This window comes from Pristis pectinata, chromosome 6 (assembly GCF_009764475.1).
Source record: "Pristis pectinata isolate sPriPec2 chromosome 6, sPriPec2.1.pri, whole genome shotgun sequence".
NCBI lineage: Eukaryota > Metazoa > Chordata > Chondrichthyes > Rhinopristiformes > Pristidae > Pristis > Pristis pectinata.
The window spans coordinates 82,077,462-82,099,981 of record NC_067410.1 but is presented as its reverse complement, the minus strand read 5'-3'; the positions used below and the strand labels follow the sequence as shown (position 1 = coordinate 82,099,981).

Genomic DNA, 22,520 nt, shown 5'->3' with positions numbered 1-22,520 from the left:
ACATGCCCATTCAAAATATGGTACTGTTTATTTTAAAGAGGAGACACAGTTTGGGTCATGCTGTACTGTTAACAGGATTTTTTAAAAAAATGACAAACTGCTTTTCATACCTTGAACAGTAGTTCTAGTTTCAAATCTGTATTGCATTGAATTATACAAAAATAATATAAATTAATTTGACAGAGATTGTACAACTGAATTGCATCTCATAATATGGTGCAAAAATGTAATATGTTCCATCTAAGTTAACTGAATGATAAACATGCAGGAAGATTTTTAAACTAGGGAAGTTTATATCCATCTAATTGTTATCAAAAACATCATTTAAAATAGTTCTACAGTGTAAAGTACAAAGGAAAAAGATGTGTTTGTAAGTTGTACAGATAAAGTTTTTTAAAATATTGTTTAAATTGCTACTTATGGTATTATTTAGATTTGTTTATCTTAAATTATATTCATTGCCTCAGAAATGCAGAGCACAATTAATTTCAGTGAAAAAAATTTATAGATCTTGTGCCAAGTGATACAACATTGAGACATGTGGTAATTTTCAGATCCTGGTACAAATCATATCCTGCCTCAGACTGTCGACTGGTCTGAAGCCTTTACACAGCATTACATGCTGTTACTCGGTTTCAAGAATCCAGAGGATGGAAACTTTTTGGAAAAGATCATAAGTAGAAGGTCACCAACATTCACAGGTACAATAAGTTACCTTTGTAAATGCTACATAAAATTTCAGCAGGGATTTTTCTGATTGTTGCAACTTCAACTGATGATTGGTGAAAGCACAAAAAAAACACAAATGGGCTGGGGTTATGGCAGTTAAATAAGTAGAAGGTCACCAACATTCACAGGTACAATAAGTTACCTTTGTAAATGCTACATAAAATTTCAGCAGGGATTTTTCTGATTGTTGCAACTTCAACTGATGAATGGTGAAAGCACAAAAAAAAGAACACAAATGGGCTGGGGTTATGGCAGTTAACTGGGGAAGTCTGACCAAAGATCAACCCCAGTATTTCCAGTGCTTAATATTAGTTATGCTCAAACAAAAGCCAAAGTATGGTATAAAGAGATGTAAATGACATATTTGATTGGGGTGGACAATAAAAAAAATGTTTAATTATTTTTAAAATTAGAAGTCAGAGTCATTATCATGAATAACTTTATTTGAAAAGCTGTTTGCCTTAAAAGTATCTTGCAATACTTTCTAAAGTGAACTTTGTATTCCTTATGGACATGGAATCTCCAATTCTGTGCTGCAGATACCTGATGTCTTTTACCACTAATACTAGACCAGCTCATTAGCATCTATTGCACTTTTTTTCTCTCTCCAAGCTACTCCAGAAGAACAATGCACACCTCATCTGGGCTTGGATTCTGAACTACCTGCTAAATTTATTTGCAGAAATTAAACAACTGCTACTCGTGTGGAACTGCAAAAAATTATGTTCAATGATAGCAGTTAATTGGTGATAATCCTTCTAACAACAATCTATAATGTATTTAAACCAGATTTTCTGGTAGTGTGGTGGTGCAGGTTCTTTGCACAGAGTGCTTGATGCACAAGAATTAGCTCTCAAGAATCATAATCAATTTCAGAACAGACTCCCTCCCAAACCCCATGAAGATGATAAGAAAGTCAGTAGGTAGGAAAAGGAATGCTTCTTGGTACTACTTGGTGAAAATTGGGAAGTTATTATGGTTGAATTGAATGTAGGAGAAGTGTTGAAGTGCTCCCTGCACAGCTCCATTGGTAACACTTTCTCCATGGTGCTCATTCTTGGGCACATCATGGATTTGCACTTTTAGCATGAAGCAAGCTTTGCAGCAAATTGATGAACATGGTACCATATGTTTAGCTACACAAGTGGGATTAATGCAGAGTAGCACTTCTGCAAATAATAAGTCTTCAGGAAGACTTATGAACTAAGGTGTGAATTCTATCTTCAGCAATTATTTGTAGCCAAATCCTTTTAAGACCTGATGTGGGTGCATTTGGTGACTCTTCCTCTGGGCATTAAGATTGGGAGAAAGTGTCCATAGACTAGGGAAATCCGACAAATGAAGAAGGGAGTTAAAGAAATGGGCAGGAGGTCCTAGCAATACTGGGTGTTCAAGGAGCAATTCTATTATTTATTCCTCATTGAGGTGCAATCTTGTGAGGATCTCTTTACAACTGCCCTTAAATTTCTTCAGTTCTGGATCTTTCCAGAATAGTGCTGGGAGCACTTATCACTATAGGAAAGTTATAGTCACTGTCTACTTGAGAAGAGAATCCACATCTTTTCCTTTAACAGAGAGCAGCAATAGGCCATGCAAATTCAGGTGTTCCCAGCCATGCCTATGGTGTCATTAACTGCATTAATATTGGCTTAAGGCCTCCATGTAAAGATCTGAAAATGTAAAGCAACCCCACTGGATCTTGCTCTCTAAATTTGCAGTTGTTCTGTGACTTTATCTTCAGTGGTCTACTTAAGAAATCTGAGCCAGTCATTTAGCCAGTCTGCTGTTGTTGACCTTGACCATTGCAGGTGAAGTTTTTAAATTCTTTCAGCATTCATGTTGTTTGGGCTTTGCTCCTCATATTAATCCTGCTTGTGAAATCCTCCCTCAATACCTTGACAATGTGCCTGTAAGACTATTTTGCCCCCGTGGGAAGAAGATTTCTCTCCTATTCACCTTATCAAAAAAAGAAGCGTGTTTGAAAATAGGGTTCTCACACTTGACCATGATCTGCCATGCCATTCAATAAGCTTCCAAAACCTGTGGAATGACATCCACCATTGGTTGCAGCAACAAAGAAGCTACAAAAGTACAGCTCGTCCTGGCCTTTCAAGAAATTGGGCCTTGTGGATATGTATTAAGGCAATAAACAACAAAGTGAGGTTAGGGGATGAATACCATGTCAGAGGGAAACAGTTATTTGCACATCATTATCTTAGCTGATGTTTTCCATCACTGCAGTTTGGTTCGGTGTTGTTTTCAGTCCTAACATGCCTTGAGCACAATGACTGAATTCCAAATAGCTAAAACAAAATCTAAACATAGACAGTCATCATGTAATAGCCATTCTCAATAAATTATTGCCCAGACTTTACAGATAGTATATGACTAAGAGCCACAGTAACTTGAGTAGGGAAAGATAAAACTAAAAAAAATTGGAAGATGGGTAGCATAATTTAGTGTTAAATGGTACAAATGTATGTCATGGACATAAAAATTGCAGCTGGGAAAAGAAGGGCATGTAGAAACAGATTACATCTTTGGTCATTTACTTTCAAAGACAGCTATGTCCCTGGAGTGAATTCTAGTGTTAGATGTGCTGATAAAATGCAAAAATAAAATGATTATGCCCTGGAGCTTCCAAGTTTTCTTCAATTATTGGGTATTCTTTGACCTGCTCATTTCCTTCTCAATCTGATGGCCATCAGTTGAACACCCTGGCCATAATATTTTCAGGGAACACGGTGTGGTTTCCTAGAAGTACCCCCCATATGCTGCTGATTTCTAGTGCTGCTTCACCAATACTTCTCTTGATCTTCCATTTCCTCCATGTTGTCAGGACCGGAGCAGCCATAGTTGCCCCCATTTAAACAGATATGATGTTGCCTTCAACCACATAGGTTGTACAATCTGGAATTCCTTCTCTCTCTGCCTTCCTATTCATCTCTATTCATTTAATACCTTATTTAAAATCAACCTTTCTATTTCAGATTTTGGTCACCCCTTTGGCTAAGTCTCTATTTTTAGTTGAATGTGCTGCTGTGAAACACCTTGGTACATTTTTCTGCATTAAAGATACTATAAAAAGACCAAACCTCACAGCGGAAGCATTGCCTGGTGACTACCTTCACTTTTGTTATGGAAAAAAATTCTCATAACTACTTCTCTAATATTCAACAACATGAGGGTGTAAAACATCATGCATCCTGTCATACTGTGGTTCATTTCACTCTTATGAAGTTGCACTTTGGACAGTTATATTGCTGTTGGTACCATGAATAATTTTCCCACTGAATCATAGGTGGATACAAATGATTAAAATGAAAATCTTATTTTCAATGGCAGAAAGAGAATGCAAATTTCTAGAACTAAATCTGTCCCAAATATGAATGTTAAGTGGTGCTAATTACATGGGTCAATGCCAAAATAAAGATTTGCATTTGACTGAACTGCTGATCTAAAAACTATGGTTCAAAGATGCAGCAGCACTGTCAAGTGTGATGCTGTGTCAACAAGGTCCTTGACTTTATCCAAAGGTCTGTACTGTGCTAAAGAATCTTACTTAATGGCCCCATTGTCCGTGAGTTGGTGGGAATGGGAAAAATCAACAATATTTTCCACTCCTGATTACAGTCAAATCATTCAAACTGTAAAGTATACTCCTTTGGATATTTGGTCACAGGATTTACTATGATGTATTGCCCCTTGTGATTAAATAATTCTTTCAATATTCAGTCTCAATATGAATAGATAATTGGTCAAAAGATTCATTGTTGGCATAAAATTCTAGTAAAGTACAACACAAAAATAGGTAAATTGCCCATAGCAATCCATTTAGTAGTACTCCCCCGGTTCTACTGTATTCTGCATTATTTTTTGCCTTCAAGCATTTATCAACTCCCCTTTGAAAGCTACATCTGAATCTATTCCACTATCCTACCAATTGACCAACCAGTTACTATTGCATCTGTGCATTCTGCTTTACTCCACCACTCTTTCTCTAGATAGTTAACCTAATTTTTGCTTTATAATTCTTGACCATGGTGACTCAACTATTCCCTTTAAGTTAGCATGAAGATCACCTCCCTCCTCTTCAGAGTTTCTACTACTAAATTACCAATTTCTCAGCTTCCATTCTGCTATTCACTCTGGGGGAGGGGGGAAGGGAAAGAACCTACATCCAATTCTGTGTTCAAGTAATTGTCATGATTACAACTGTTCAAAATGCAACTTATTACATCAGCAGAGGATCAGAGAAAATTGTCACAGTAACATGGACAGGTCAACTTCAGACTTGTTTGAGTAGTAATTAGAAGTATGTTGAAATGTGCTAGTGATTTATACTTGACCCAGTGGTGCATACTTGCATTAAACAGCTTAGTGTGGATTTAAATTCTGCTTACCTTAAAGATGTTAAGGGGGTATTATGTTACTTTCATCTGGAGCAAAGATGCTTTGGTCAACACCTATCACTGGAAAATAATTGATTAATTAGTGAACCAGGTATTGAGTTTTGCTGAGTGATTGAAAGGATAGTAGTTTCTATTTCTACAATTTGATGGTCTGAATAATCTGTTGGACAGTTATTGATATTATTTTAATTACAATTCAGAACATACATTTTCTTGAATACTTTTTCCATTATTTTCTTATGACAGAAGGAAGCCATTTTGACCCATCGAGTATATACTGGTTGTCAGAGTAATCCCATCAATCCCATTTCCCCCACTTATTTCCTGGTAATTCATGTGCCCATCAACTTCATGCTGGTTCTCCCACCACCCGCTCGGGGTAATTTACAGTAGCCAGTTAACTTAACAACTAGCACCTATTAGGGATGTAGTAGAAAACCAGGCCACCCAGGGGAAAGTGAAGTGTTCACAGGGAAAGCATGCAAACTCCACACAGACAGCAGCTGAACTCAGGTTTGAACCTGGATTGCTGGGGTATAAATCCTTGTAAAACTATCTGTCAGGACTTCAGAGTGTTCCTGTACTGTCTGGTATCTAATTATACCATAATGACCCAGTGGAATAATTCCAGGATCCCATTGTGATCTGAGGTGATTATTGCACCTTTCCCACATGCACTTCGCCAATCTTTCAGTAGGTTGACAAAAACATAATTTAATGAAACAAGATCAGATATGAATCTATCTACTTCATTTTGCAAAAAAACATTGGACGCAGCTATAGATAAGCCTCACACCTCAATATTCAGTTCTCTCAAAGTAAAGCCCATGAGATAACTTTCTCACATTTGGAAGAAATTTTAACCTACTCTATTTTAATAGGCAACTGAAAGGATTCTGCCTGAAAATTAACTTGAAAATTAATATCAGGTAGAAATTAAAATAGATGGTGAATCCATTCCCACTAGACTTAAAGACATACAGCACAGAAACAGGCCCTTGGGCCCTTGAGATCCATGGCAACCATTGAGTCCCCATTTATACTAATCCCATTTCCAACCACTTGGTCCACAGGATTCTATTATCTTGGTGATTCAGGTGCTTGTCTAGATGCTTTTTAAATATTGTGAGAGTAGCTGCCTCCACCAGCCTCTCAGGCAGTGCATTCCAGATTGCAATTACCTTTTTTTTTGGGTTAAAAAAAAGTCCTCATATTCCCCCACACCACTAAACCTCTTACTGCTCACCTTAATTCAACACCCTCTGATTTCAGAGACCTCTAAAAAGTTTTTCACTATCTACCCTATCTATTTATTTGACTTCCTAAAATGTATCATCTCACACTAATTGGGATTAAATTCCACCTGCTATTGCTCTGCCCAATTTACTAACTGATCAATACTGTTCTGCAACCTAAGACAATCAACAACAGGATCAGTTTGTGTATCATCAATATGCTAATCGTACCTTCTACATTTATACCGAAATCATTGATGCATATGACAAACAGTGACTGTCCCTGTGGAACACCATTGATGACAGTTTTCCAATGACAGAAATGGATTAGGTTAAAATTTCAGTTTACCTCTCTCATTTCCCATGGGACCCCCATTCACTAGAGCCCCATTTCCTGTGCTCCATGTAAACTCACTGGAGTCCTGTTTCCCACACTCCCTTTAAATTCACCTGGGGCCCAGTTTCCTGTGCTCTTTTTAAAATTAGCTGGGCCCCATTTCCTGAGCTCCTTTTAAATACCTGGTTCACTGAAAAATATATTATACTACCATGTAACATCTTAGAAAAATTGTGAATTAAATGTGTGTTAAGGTATTCATAGGAATAGCATCTTATAGTCTGGAAAATCTGCCAGTTTGGCATGACCAAAGTCCTGAGGATGCTGGATAATTGGAGTTTTACTGTAAATGGAAAGGCATGTTCTTTGCTTTGATTTTCCAGTGAATTTATCAATAAATTATTTGCCTCTCTCACCCTCCTCTTTTGGGAATGGACCTGAAGAGGTCATTGTTGCCAAGCTCAAAATGGATACAGTTTATCCTGGTTTACTCAACCCAGGATGAGTCAGTTAATCAATTTTAAACTTTGAAGTAGACGATGAGTTGCAATGTTTCAGAAAATGGCTCACCCAGCTTTAATTTATATCTTGAATTCTTGACACATTAACCTCTTGGTGGCTGCGGTTTTTTAAAACCGTGAATTCAACATGTTTTTAAAACCTATCAGTTCCAATTTTTTTCCATAAAGAGAATGATCAAACGTTCCAAAATGTGAGAGTAATTTTCTTTAAAAAAAATACTGCTTTATTTATGATTGTATCTAAAGCATATTAAGCCCCTTACTAAAGACAGATAGAAAAACCATAAATGTTTCTTAATATTTTCTAGAATGTAAAACTCCATTTTGGTCACTTACTGTAAAAGAAGTTGAGAAGAACATGGATATCCTTGGGAGGAGGATCCTGCCAGTTTTAGATTTCACACTGTGCACTAAACTAGCTGTGGGTATATTAATTTTATTAAATTGACACATGGACCCTTGGAACAACTGAAACCTTTTGTTGGTATTGAAGATTTACAACAGAAAGATGGATTTGCAATGACTACTGATTATGACAATTTTCCCTTTTATTATTCTGCCTCCAGCCATTGAATATTTCAGTTATCAAATGCATATAACAAACCCTCCAATATATACTATTTTAACAAATGCACAAAACATTAAATAATGTAGTTTTCAATGTGCAGACTTCCTAATTATTTAGAGAAAAAAGGTTAGTATTATTAACAATATAATTTGTCTTATCACTGGTTTGTAGAAATTGTAACATTGAACAAACAATTAAACAAATTAGCTGTTGGATAAAGTGGCATTGAGGAAGATCAAAAGTAATGGCAAGATTAATTTAATATTATCAGGAATTTTCTTCTTCCACTCACTGGAATATCTTAGAGTAGCTCTGCTTATATCCATGCATGGGGATTCAGCCAAAGTTACCATAACGGGATGAAAAAAAAACTTTAAAAATTTAAACACATAATAGAACTGCAACTTTTCTGCAATATAATTGGCTCACTCTGAATATTTCTTACTTTATATAAAAATATACATTTGAATTGGTGTTAACCTTTTCTAAGATGCCTTCCGTTAGTTTTGCTAAAGTTTGTAATAACTTATCATCTGACCCATAAGGATAGAATTTTTTATCAAGGACCAAATCCAGGTATTCATCTGCAGTGTCTCATGACTGTGGTGGTGTTGATACAATTTAACTGGGATACAGGATGGACAGTAAAACCAAAATGTGAATAAGAATATACTGTTTTTTTTAAAAAAGACTGTCAATTTCACTTGTATATTTCCTAACTGTTATCAATTGCCCCCAGAAACTTTTCACTAAGCTAATTTCACTAAGGAAACCTTTCACTAAGGTAAAACTGCAAATAGTTGATTAAAACTGCCTGAAGACCTGACTTTGCCTGAAATCAACACAACCTTTTAGATGAGTAAATATAATGCAGGAGATTACTGAGGTGTGAACAGCTGATTGAAACTGCTTGACTTTCAATGAAGTCAGTAGAGCCTTTTAAATTGGTAAGTACTGTATGTATACATACTGAATTGCCTGAAGTAATGAGTGCACTTAATATATTCGAAGCAGCACCATTTTAATTGATTTGTATTTAATCCCATTTGTCCATTTTAGGCAGGATCCTGTGTTAAATGCAGAGGGTGTAATTTGTGGTAACTGTATTATGAGTTAGAGTGACCCATTAACATTTGGTTCTTTATATTCTAGATGGTGTACATTTACCTTTTTATATTGGCATTGATCATGGGCTGCTTATGGCACTGTAATTTAAGATCATGAATATCAAACTGTCCCTTTGAACCTCATGCATCCTTTTTGCTGTACCAAATTTGCTGCTTTGTCTCAGTTTTGATGAATTGATATTCCCTTTGGATGACACTTGTAGTGAGCTTCATTGAGACAGATGTCAATGCTCAAAGATGGCAATAACAGAATTAAGTTATATTTTAGAAGATCTACAGCCAAATGCTGCTGCTCTATCAGGGTGACAAGATCCATATATTTCCTTGCTTCCAATTCCTCCAGACTACAACAGGGAAAACATCAATCAGTCTGTAATTTTTGCTTCTACTAAGCTGACTAATTTCTTTTTTTGTTACAATTTGTGAAAATTCATTACTTTCTCATGGCCATCCAAAGGAAACAGGATGGGACTCTGATTCATCATTTTCTGCCCATGTCACCCAACAAGCTTCTTCAGTCCCACACATTCACCATCTTGAATCATTCAATTCATATGGTATAGAATTAGCTTGTGCCACATTACGCAATTTGGTGTAGACATTCCTGCCAAAATGCTTTTATATTGCATGAGCAATCTATTCCCCGATCACTTGTCCAAGGGAGCCCTAACAATGTGAAAGGGAACTAAGAAATAGGAGTGAGCCACCAATTAACTGCAGCCAGTAAGTCTCAACTTCAGCCATTTGAACAACCTACAAATGAATAATCTAAGAACCCCTACATTAACAAGATTGTCATGTGCTACTCTCACTTCACCCTACTTACAACAGTGTCTGTGCATTATTTAACAATGTTATTCATCTTTTGGAGATTATTGCAGGAAGATGTTGAACTGTTGTAATTTTGTTGGCTTATATAAATATGGGAACATTTATTTTCATATTTTCACCATAGTGCAAAACTGTCATACTTCTTAATCTACATTGATAAGGAAATAAGGCTTTTGTCGAGTATTCACAGAGAAGCTTCAACAAGTGGGAAAGTTAGCTTGTCAGTTGCAACAATAGCCACAACAAGTTTGCACCCTCAATGGACTGACGTTCTCACTTGTTGAAGTTTCTTGAAAGGCTTATAATGAACACCCAGATGCACAGCCTTGAGAGGGCTTTAAGTCTCTTTTCTTAGGAGTCTGGGATCCTTTGGAACTCCTCTTGTCTCCAGGACTTTTCTGAAAGTACATAATGTTGCTTCATTCCTTTAGCCACCAAGAAATGCACCTTTGAATGGCTTTGTGCTCATAAGAATCTGTTGTAAAGCTTAACTCCAGTTTTTTATCAGAAGACTATCCATGACAAAGCATTTTTGAGCTGGCAGATCTTCTGTGGCGTGAAAATTTGGATAACTTAGAAAATGGAATAGGTCTCCTGTTCAGGTTTTCAGATTCACATGGGACTATTGAAAAAAGAATAAGCCATGTGTCCTTCCAATTAAATTATGACTGATTTTACACCTCAACTCTTTTTTTTGTATTTGATTCATATTTCTGCATACATTATCATTCTTAGTCTTGAAATTTTTTATTGGTTTCATATCGTAGCCATTTGAGGGTGAAAATTCATTATTTGTGAAAAGATGCTTTCTGATTTAACTGTGGCTCAGCTCTAATTTGAAGATTCTTGTTTTGGATTTCTCTATCAACAGAAATTGTTTCCCCATACCCAATCTACAGAATCTCTTAATTGTTTTAGATCCCTTAGCTAGGTAATCCATCACCTTCTATGAACAACTTGTCCTCGTACTTTAACATTCAAGTCCTGATATAATTCAAGTGATGCAATGCTATATCCTTTCCATTGCTGATATTTCTTAAAAACATCATTGCCCAAAACTATATGTTTGGACTCTGTGCAACTTATTTTAAGAGAACAAGATCACTTCCCTTGTTTCTTAAATATTCTAGTGTTGTAATATCTGCAGATCTACACCAGGACCCAGCCATTTTCTTGTTTATGAGCCCACTGTTGAGAAAAAATAGTGACTTCACTGGGTGGTTCACTTAAGTCATCTGACATTTATACTTGTAATGCTGAATGCAAAAGATTGGATTATAGTCACTGAATTAATCCTATTTCTTGTGCTATCTTTCAAACTAGAATATCTGAAATATTTCCTTAATTTACAGCTAACCCTATCCTAATTATGTAGATCTTTTAGCTGTTCCAGTGTTCCATTATCCATTTGCATTAATTTTTTTAGTGAGACAAACCTTGCTTCTCATTTTCTGAAAATTTCTAAATCCTCCAGACTTTCATCAAGTCCAATATAATAAATTATTTCTATATAAATCTAAATCTTCTTTCTTCAGATCACTGTTAACGTTTGTGGTTGGTCTGGTTTTGGCATGCTCAATCCATGATATCCAACTTCTGGACACTCTTACTTAATGTGAAACATTTCAGTTTGTTCCATTTTGACTTGTAAGACCAAATTCAGATGTACTAAAGTGTCTGAAAGCACAGTATAACTTGATCCTACCATATTAATGAGAGTGTATTATGTATTGTGTAAACTGAGGTACCTCTTCCAGATGCTTCATTTTAATGTTTTATGTTCTAATATTTCATAAAACATTATAAACCTCTGATATTCTGACTAACATTTGTCCCTCAACCATATAAGAGTAGATGAGTTGCTTAATCATATGATCATACTTGTAGAATCTTGTAGAAGATTCCATTTTGCTTATTTACGGGCAGTCACTTCACGTGAGATTAATTCATTCTGTGTAAGATGTTTTATAAAAAAACTAGAAGATATTGTAATTAAAGCTCAATATGCTGGAAATATTATGAGGAGAAGGAAACACAGTTAACTTTTCAGGTTGACGAAGATGAAAGGTCATTGACCTGAAACATTAATTCTGCTTCCCTCTCAGATGCTGCCTGGCCTGCTGACCATTTCTGGCTTTAGTCATCCTAATTTCAGATTTCTAGGATCTGCAAGATTTGTTTCAATTTGTATTAATACTTGAAGTCTGAGTTGATTTATTTTCAGATGCTCTGGGTTTCCTGCTAAGATTGTTCTTGTTCCTGTTCAATAAGGAAATCATAGGTATGAATTTTAACTTTTCTGTCCAGCTATAAAGCAGTTATTGCAGAACAAACCATTCCATCAGTGCCAATGGAAATTAGGCTATCTTTGTAATATACAGCACAATTTGCAATGACTGTTTATGGCCTAAGGATATGTGCAAAATCCACCCTGTAATTCCTTGCAGAGCAAATAGTAGGGCATGTCCTCTCTAACAACGACCATTGTTAAAGAACTCCCCTTGTGTTATTCTTGGCCACATTATGCCAGGAGATTTGGTCCTGCTGCTGTAGTCAGGCTGTAAGGCAGATGAACTCTCAGTTTCCACTCTTAAATCCATGTTGTGGAAATAAATCATTTCTTATTGGATCCCAAGATCTCCCAGAAATGAGACAAAGTATGAGCAATCTGAAACACACATCAAGGAACCTTCAATGGAACTGGAAAAGCTGAAAGACAAACATGTTTTAAGTTGGGTGGAGAGAGAAAGATGGAGGGAACAGAGGGGATGTCTAATAGACTGCAGACCAAAGTTGTCAAGGTAACATTTACTTTAAAAACTGGCAATTGGATCAAAATGATACAGAGACAAATTGCAAAACAACAAATTGAAATCAAGTTGAAATCAAGGTACAGCCACATCTGAGAGGGTGGGAGAAAGGGATTTACCTTGAATTGCTGAACTCATTGTTAAGGCCTGAGAGTTCATAGAATCATAACCAGTACAAAAATGGGCCCTTTCAGCCCACCTTGTCCATGCTGACTGTGATGCCTATCTACACTAATCCCATTTGCCTGTACCCCTCCGTACCTTTCCTATCCAATTACCTGTCAAAACACTTTTTAAATGCTATAATTGTATCTACCTCCACTACCTTCTTTGGCACTTCATTCCAGATATTCATCACCCCCTGTGTGGAAAAACATACCTCACAGATCTCCTTTAAATTTCTCCCCTCACACTTTAAACCTGTGCCCTCTAGTTCCAGACTCCATTGCACTGGGAAAAAGATTCTATCTATTCTGTCTATGCCCCTCATAATTTTATAAATGTCTTATAAGGTCAGCCCTTGGCTTCCTACATTCCAATGACAATAAACCCAACCTATCCAATCTTCCCCTATAATTACAGTCCTCCATCCCAGGTGACCTCCTGGTGAATCACTCCTGCACTCTCTCTATTGCTACCTCATCCTTTCTATAGTGTGACAACCAGAACTGTACACAATGTTCAAAGGACAGTCTAACCAATGTTTTATTCAACTGCATCATGATATCCCAACTCTTAATACTTAGTGCCTCAGCCTATGAAGGCAAGCACACCAAATACCTTTTTGACTGCACAATGCACCTGTTTTGCCACTCTCAGAGAGCTGTGTCATATGCTTGCATCCTCACAAGCATTCATTGCAACCTCTTTGATGCTCTGTGAAGGGGCAAAATTGCAATGTGTGGTTCAAGCTCACTGGTCACATTTACATTTCTCCCAGTTGTATATTCTTATTTTGGAGGGCGGCTGTTGTTGAGGTGGATGTGCTGTGTTTGAGGTGTAAGTGCTGAGACTTTGTCTCCAAAGGCTTCAATGAGGAGGCTGAGCAGTGGTAAGTAAAGCAAGATATTTTATTTTCTCTGTAGTCTTGGTGGTCTTGAGATAGCAGTTAAGGCAATCGTATGCTCCACCTGCAGGATGTGGGAAATCAGGGAAACTTCCAGTGTTCCTCATGACTACACCTGTGGGAAGTATGTCTAACTGCAGCTCCTGACTGACCGCATTGAGTGGCTGGAGCTGCAGTTAGATTTGTTCAGGAGCATCCATGATGTTGACAGAATCATTGACAGGAGCTTTAGTGAGGTGGTCACACCCAATATGCAGACAACAGGTTGTTGATTGACCACCAGGAAAGGCAAAGGGGTAAGGCAGAGTGTGCAGAGTCCCCGTGTTGCCATTCCCCTCACTCTGTTGTTTCAGATACTGCTGGGGGAGGGGGTTGGGTTGCAAATGGGCAGTAGTAGCAGCCGGGTCTGTGGTACAATGACTGGCTCTGATGCACAGCAGGGGATGGTGAAGATGAGGAGAGCTCTAGTGAAAGGAGAATCGATAGTTAGGGGGAAGGACAGGAGATTCCATCTTCACGAGCAAGACTCCAGGATAGTATGTTGCCTGTCTTGGTGCCAGGGTCAAGTTTGTCTCCGAGTGGTTGCCAATATTCTCAAGGGAGAGGGTGAGTAGCCAGAGTTTGTTGTACACATTGGTACCAATGACAGAGGTAGAAGGAGGAATGAGGTACTGCAAAGTGAATATATGGAGTTAGAAGATGAAAAAGCAGGACCATAAAAGTTGTAATCTCTGGATAACTGCCAGTGCCACACTCTAGTGAGTGTAGGAGTAGGGGGATATGGTAGATGAATGCATGGCTGAGGAGCTGGTGCAGGAGGGAGGGATTCTGATTCTTGGATCATTGGGATCTCTTCTTAGGGCAGAGGTGACCAGAGAGGATGGGTTTCATCTAAATTCGAGGGGGACCAATATCCTGATGGGGAAATTTGCTAGAGCTATTTGGGAGGGTTTACAAAAGGATCGAGATCAACTGGGAAAGTGGGCCAAGGAATTGCAGATGGAATTTAACTTTGACAAGTGTGATGTGTGGCATTTTGGGGAAGTTAAGCCAGGTCAGGCTTACACAGTAAATGGCAGGGCTGTGGAGAGTGTTGTAGAACAGAGAAACCGAGGGATACAAGTACATAGTTCCCTGACAGTAGACAAGGTGGTGAAGGAGGCATTTGACATGCTTGCCTTCATCAGTCAGGGCATTGAGTGCAAGAGTTGGAACGTCATGCCCAAGATGGAACTGTCCAAGATGTTGGTGAGACCTGATTTGGAGTATTATATGCATTTCTGGTCACCTAGCTATAGGAAGGATGTCTTTAAGCTGGAAATGGTGCAGAAAAGATTCATTAGGATACTACTTGGATTGGAGGCTTGAGTTATAAGGGGAGACTAGATAGGCTGGGCCTTTTTCCCCAGAGCAAGCGAGGTTGAAAGGTCATCTTACAGAGGTTTATAAAATCATGGGGGGATGAGGAATAGAAAAGGTGGATGGTCAAAGTCTTTTTCCCAGGATAGGGGAGTCTGAAACTGGAGGACTTGGGTTAAAAGTGAGCGGATAAAGATATAAAGGAGACCCGAGAGGTAACTTTTTCAACAAAGGAGGAGGTAGGCATACGGAATGAGCTGCCAGAGAAAGTGGTAGAGGTGGGTGCAATTTGGACAGATACATTAATAGGAAAGGTTTAGAGGGATATAGACCAAACACAGGCAAATGGGACTTACTCAGTCAGGTAGGCAACTTGATCAGCATGAATGAGTTGGGCCAAAGGGCCTGTTTCCATGCTGCATCACTATGGAGCTTCTCCAGAGGAAGGAACTCAGCAAGTAACTTCTCAATTTTTGTGTAATGCTTCCCCATGTCAGTCAGATTTCTGTGTGTGTTATTGGCTGATCCACCTACAAGATCGTTGCTGCAAGACCCATTTCTGAGGCTTCTGCCTGCAGTGTTAGTTTCTTCTCCAACAATATGTCATCTGCTTTGGTCCTAACGACATTGAGACCTATAAGTGCAGCAATTAGTCTTTGCCTAAGTTCCTCAGTGCTGTGTTTATTCCAAATGGCATTCTCCTCCAATGATATCTACTGAATGGTGCAATGAAACAATTTAAATATTAGCTTTCATTTTTCTACTTGACAGAACCCATTCTTTGAACCAAACACACTGAAACATCTGCTCTACTCAGGACTGATAAAGCATTTTCTATCATCTTTATTAGGCAGTGGCTCTTCTTCAGAGCACAATTATGATCTCATTCATCTAGATATTCTAAGCTTGCTAATTGAGTTCTGAACACAGCAAACAGGATACCCAGTGGGTTGGTTCACATACAGGAGCTACTATCTTTGCTTTTGTCAATCTCTTCAACTAGGCTTCAAGTTTCTCCTTGAAAGCCACAAATAGATGTCTTGGAGGGTGAACTACCAGATGCTTTCTCTCATCTTGTCTTCTGGAGTCATTGTGTTGTACAGCATTAGAAATGGGCCCTTCAGCCCACTACATTCATGCTGACCTTTTTGCCCATTTAAACTAATTCCATTTGTCCACATTAGGTTTGTATCATTCTATGCCTTGCCTGTTTAAGTGCCTGTCTAAACGTCACTTGACTGTAGTGACTGTATCCGATTCCGCCACATCCTCTGGCAGCGAGTTCCAGATATCAACCGTTCTGTGTTTTAACAAAAAATCTTTCTCCTCAGTTCCCCTTCAAAACTTTTTCCTCTCGCCTGTGCCCTCATTTTTGATGCCTGTAATTTCCCTGTTCCATGAGAGGCATCTGTATATTCATCTATGAGTTGCATGACTGAAGTGATTGCTAATTTGGAAGTAATTTTTGTGATCCTGTCCTGTGAACCTTCATCATTCCCATGTGCTGTACTGTAATAATTCATTCTGGTTTACAGTGATGAAATTCACATTTTCTCTTTCTTGATTCTTTGGGTTCACCACCTTCAGAGAGTACCTCCCAACAGGCTTAAGTTTACTCTTCTCAAGATTGATGGTTTATTTCAGAAGGACCTTGCATGTTGGTTCAAAGTCAAGATGAAGTGTTACTAGATATCCCTGCACTAACATCTTGGTAGAGATACATTACCAGGTGTTCTTTCCACAGAACTGACTTTGCTTGGCAAGTGCATTCTTTATCAATATACAGAAAAATTCTAATATTCTGGCACCCCTGGGACTTTGGGGGTGCGAAACTGACGGATTTTCCAGACTATTGGCTGTTACTCCTATTAATACCCCAACCCCCTTTTAATGTACCTTTGTTGGATGTTACACAGTAGTATAATACATCTTTCAGTGAACCAGGTAGTTGAAAGAGAGCATGGGTATTGAAACCCAATGAGTTTACAAGAAGCAAAGGAACGGGGCTCCAGTAAGTTTATAAGGTGCATGGAAAAGAGGCCCAATGTGTTTATAAGGAGTGTGAGAATAGAGCCCTGGTGAGTTTCGAAGGAGTGTGGAAATGGGTTCTGGTGAGTTTAAAGGGAGTGTGGGAAACAACCCAGTGAGCCAGATACCGAAACATAGAGATTTACAAATAATGGGATTGCAGATTATCAGAGTTTTGCTGCACTCAGAACTGGTGATATGGTTCATCTCAACCACTCCCTAGATTTTTCTTGCCGCCATCATCATGTAGCATTTATAGAAATGATTTTTCAATCACATTATGCACTACAATTTTGTAGCTATTAACAAATGAAAAATTGCATGGTTTCTTCGATGACACAAGTGCAAATAATGAAGAGTGATATTTTGAAATCTGTTTTCTACCTTGGTGTGATTTCATTCCAACATGGAGTAAAAGTATGAGAACTAATTTTAGAAATTGAAATAATGCAAGTAGGTCGTGTCAGGGTAGGTGACTATCAAGAAAATTAGCTTCAATAAATGAAAAAAAATCCTGAAATAGAAGAGTGAGGGACCAAAAATCTTGAAATAAAAGCTAAACAGAATTTAAAGGGAACAAATAATGAGATGGGGATAAGGAAAGACAATGGGAAACAAGCTCATGACATTAATTATTTAAATCATATATTTTGATAAGAAATAAATATCAGCAGCAAAAACTGGAGTTCTTTGCAAGAGCAAAGGTACACAAGTTCAAGTGAGATCTATTACAAGGGGTTTTTGAGAGGTCTTAGAAATTGTACGTCTATTCTTTAGGCTTAGAATATGGTGTTTTCAACTGCACACTTTATTTTTCACCACTGCAAACCAATTTATTGGCTGTAGTGTACATAAAAGGAATGGAAAGGCTAAGAGAAGGAAAGAAGAAAGATTGGCAGATAACATCAAATAACAATATACACATAGGGCCAATTGGAAATTCAAAAAAATGCATTTTAAGGAATATCTTTCAAGATATTAAGGAGAACTGAAGGGTTTAAAAAACTTAACATTAGTTGAGGAATTAAGGCTAGAGATTGCTGTTTAAAAATAGGAAGCAGGCCTCCAAAATTTGGTATTGGTTTGCAACTTTCTTCCCCAAATGCAAGTACTGTTAATTCAGTTATTAACTTAACAATTTCAGATTTAAAGTTTAGGTTAACCAAAATTGTTTAATGGGACAGAGATGGGTTTGCATGGTTAGATCACATAGTATATCAGCTATAATGTCAGAATGACAGAGATACCAAAGTGCTTAGTTTATAGGGAATATTCAGAGAGCAGTGCTTTAATTGAAAATTACGTAGCCTCCAGAATGAACAAAGTGGCCCGCAGCATATTTGGCAATGAACCCCTAAATGGGTGGGAGAAAAAGTGCTTAATGTTTAAAAACAGTTTTTGTATGCATGCATTTGTAAAACTGTGGAGTAAATCTTTGTGGCTATGGTCTGTAGTTCAACAGGAGTGTTTAGCTGTTCTGAAGGAAATAAGCTCTTAAGTTGCACAGCCCCTCTTAATTGAGGACTTACTGTGTGACAGATAGTGCTGCATCTGTCAGTTCACCCCATTGTTGGACTGTGCCTTACACTGGGAAATTGCTTCTTTGATCCTACGCCAGGTCAGACCTGGCCTATGATCAGAGAACCTATTCATTTCAATGATGATTCTTGGCCTGCAGATTACAAAGCAAGGGAAATAATTTCTGATGAAGGGTCTTGACCCAAAACGTCAACTGTTTATTTTCCTCCATAGATGCTGCCTGACCTGCTGAGTTCCTCCAGCGTTTTGTGTGTGTGAATAATTTTTGTATTCTTTTGAATATTTTAATCATTTGCAGGTATAAACCTTTTTTACTTAATTACTTCCATCAATTTTAATAGTTTTTAAATGTCTCTGAATGTCAGAAACATTTAAAACTATTCAGCTACAGGTTTCGACAGAAGCCAAGCTTGGCTCCCTGCTTTGCCCTCTGTCAAAGCTGGTCAGGTTGTTTTGGGGTAGTTCCCCAGCAGTTCACTCATTGAGTACAAGAGTTGAGATGTCATGTTACAGCTGTTCAAGACATTGGGGAGATCAAATTTGGACTATTGTGTGCACTTCTGGTTGCCATGCTATAGGAAGGATGTCATTAAGCTCGAGATGGGTGCAGAAAAGATTTGTAAAGGTGTAACCGGGACTGGAAGGCTTGAGTGTTAAGAAGAGACTAATAGACTGGGATTATTTTCCCTGGAGTATAGGAGACTGGGGGGGTGACCTTATGAAGGTTTACAAAGTTATGGAGGGGATAGATGAGGCAAATGGTCACAGCCTTTTTACCAAGGTAGCAAAGTCTCAAACTAGAGGACTTAGGTTAAAGGTGAGAGGAGAAAGATATAAAGGGGGCCTAAGGGGCATGTTTTTCCACATAGAAGGTGGTGGGTATATGGAACAAGCTGCCAGAGGTAGTGGGAGAGGCGAGTCCAACTGCAACATTTAGAAGACGTATGGACAGGTTCATGGATAGGCAAGGTTTATGGGCCAAGCGCAGGCAAATGGGATTAAGGTAGGCACCTTGATCAGCCTGGGTGAGTTGAGCTAAAGGGTCTATCTCCATGCTGTATAACTCTGTGACTCCATGAAGATGAGTCAACTCATGCCCAACTCTATTTGCAGAAGGCCAACAAGATCAGCTATCTGATCAGGACACTGACACAGAAAGACGTAGACTTCTGATCTATTTCACTCCTTTATAAATTCTCTGGGAATCTTATAAGCTGGTTGTGGGAGAAATTAATCACATAAACCTATGTTATTTGAGAATGGCCTTTTAAATGGTCTTTTAGAAAAATAATTAAACTTTAATCATCAATCACATTTTTTGTTTGCTCCATGTTTGCTGCCTTTATTTTAGAGGTTGATATTAGCAAATAATCAATGAAAATGAATATGGAAAATGCATAAATACCAACTACATTGTTGTATAATCTTAGCTCTTATAAACTTCCTTTCTTGATTTCTTCTCTGTTCATCAGTTGGAAACCAGGAATTGAAATCTCAATACTGATGTTTCAATACTGTTGTAGTTAGGTATGTGAATCCATCTTTAGATAAAGGTGTGTGCAAAAGAACTGATGTCCATTAAGTTTTTTACTGAATACTTTTTTCCATATTGTTTGACCAAGATTACTGTTTAACCTGATCTGAGTCCCTAATGATTAATTATAACTCATCTCTCTAATATGGTTGCAGTCCCTCCATTCTAAATGTATCTCTCAATGGATGGTCTAATGCATGTGTATGTGCCAGTGTGTATTTGTGGACAAGCTTTTCTTTTGACTGAAAGGCACAATGTGGATGCAGGAACCAGTTTATCCAGTGAGCATACAGAAATTGGGGAAATAGAATAAAGAAAACAAGATGATAGCTAGTATTTATTTATGGGTGAGACTATAATTAGCAAGCATAATCTTACTGTCTACATATCCAGTCAGAAAACAAAACAATTTGAGGTCATGTTTGATGAATAGAAAATTTGCCTCCACATTTAACAGATCATTCTTCATAATTTCTGCCAGTGGTATTCCACCACCAGATTTCCATCCACCCCACTTTCCCTCTTACCCTTCTGATGGACTTTTTCCTTTGTGATTTGCTGGTCATCTCTCCATCATTGTCAACCACTCCTCTCCTCATGGCGTTTTCTTGGCAATCACAGGAAATGCAACATTTGCTGTTTTACTTCTTCCATTCCCACCAGAGACCCAAATAGTCTTTCCAGGTGGGGCAGAAATTGGATTTCTTCCAATTTAGTGTATTGCATTTGGTGGTCACAATGTGCTATCTTCTACATTAGGGAAACAAATGTAGATTGGGTGACCATTCTGCAGGATATCCATGTTCAGTCTGCAAAAGCCAGAACTTTTGTTTGCCTGTCACTAAATTTCTGCCCCACTCCCACTCTGACCCCTTAGTCTTCAAACTCTTATATTGATCCAACCATGTCCAATGTAAGCTTGAGGAATAGCATCTCATCTTCTGTCTGCTATGTTGAATCCCTCATGACTTAATACTGAATTGAACAATTTCAGGAGATTGCTCCTTTCTACCCTCTACAAAAATAGCTGCACCTTTCTGTTCAAATTTATTTTATTTTTCTTCTGTTTCCAACTGCTGGTTTACAAAGTAATTGTTACCTTGACAGCTTTGGGTTGGACCTTGTCACAAACATTCCCTCTGCTCACTCCACCCTGCCCATTCTCTGCAACTTAAAATAGACTTGATTTTTTTTTAATTTACTTTTCCAATTCTGATGACGGGTCCATGACCAGAAATATTGACTTTATTTCTCTTGCAACTGATGCTGCTTGATCTGCTGAGTGTTTTGAAGAATTTCTATTTTTGTCAAAAATTTATAAATTCTCATTTCTACAGTGGTTTGGTTTCGGCAGAGTCAGGCAAGGCAAGTCCAAATGTGCCAATTGCTGAAGTAACATTTCATCTCAGAACAGCATTTCACATTTTCTAAGTACTTCAATTTTGACGCATCAGCTCCAAGTCGCAATATTTCTTCAGCAGCATCTATGTGCAGGAGCCCAACCTGTGATAGCTTTTCTGCTCAGTAGCACCTTGTTAACTCTGCCTTCAATGCAAGGGAAAGAATATCTCATGTCATAACTTTCACCCAAATAGAACCTGAAGCTCATTATACAAGTAGTCCAGCAAAAGCAATAGGCATCAAGGAAGGTGAAACAAATTGTTCTTCTGAACAGGGCATCTACCTATTACTTAATACCCCTTCATTTACCCTGAATAAAATCTCATGTTCAGGAAACTTGACAACTTTAATCTCCATGATGAATGTTTCCAGTCACCGCTTGCTATCTGCATGATGGTCCATTTTCTGTACTATTTAGCATTATGTGTTTCAGAAGCAGGAGCACAGTGTTACCTTAGCTCTTTGTGAATGCATTATTAATCTCTTAGAATTTCCATTGTTAAACAACTCTTCATTCATACTTTTTTCAAAGCTTTAGGTGTACCTAGGTATCTCTGCATTGTTAGAAATTAGTTCTGTCCACGGATTTGTGTGGGATCAAATTTATTCAAATCTTAAAATTTTTAAAATACATACACAACAATTAAGTTGAATGCAATAGAACATAAAGGTGGATTAATGTGAATTTTCATTACAGTTTCTATACTATAAAACAATTTTCACTTATTGTGATATGGAGAAACTTTGTAGAAATTTAATCCTCTTGATATTGCTTTCCTTTCTGAGCATACTTTCATTTCATAAGAATTGAAGTTGTAACTGATATCATACCTCAATGTGATTTGGAAAACGATTACAGTTAAAGCATCCAATCTTTATTCTTTGAAATAATTTCTCTAGATCTCATTATGGGATTGATCAGTGATACTAGACTCTAGAATGTGCAGCATTTTTCTTAAAAAAACATTTATACAGTCAAAATATTTCAGAGATAAAAGAATATTTTTTGAAAAAAAACGTGTA

The 22,520-nt window shown here is 37.7% G+C and overlaps 1 protein-coding gene across 1 annotated transcript in view; it reads left to right on the top strand.

The window, feature by feature from the left end:
* The window catches only part of LOC127571873 (spermatogenesis-associated protein 16-like), an 89,609-nt gene that overhangs the window by 55,115 nt on the left and 11,974 nt on the right, over positions 1-22,520 (top strand). Inside the window, exons 7-8 of the mRNA XM_052018619.1 lie at positions 555-701; positions 7,543-7,655. Of these exons, the coding sequence (XP_051874579.1) occupies positions 555-701; positions 7,543-7,655 (260 nt within the window). The remainder of the gene's footprint in view (positions 1-554; positions 702-7,542; positions 7,656-22,520) is intronic.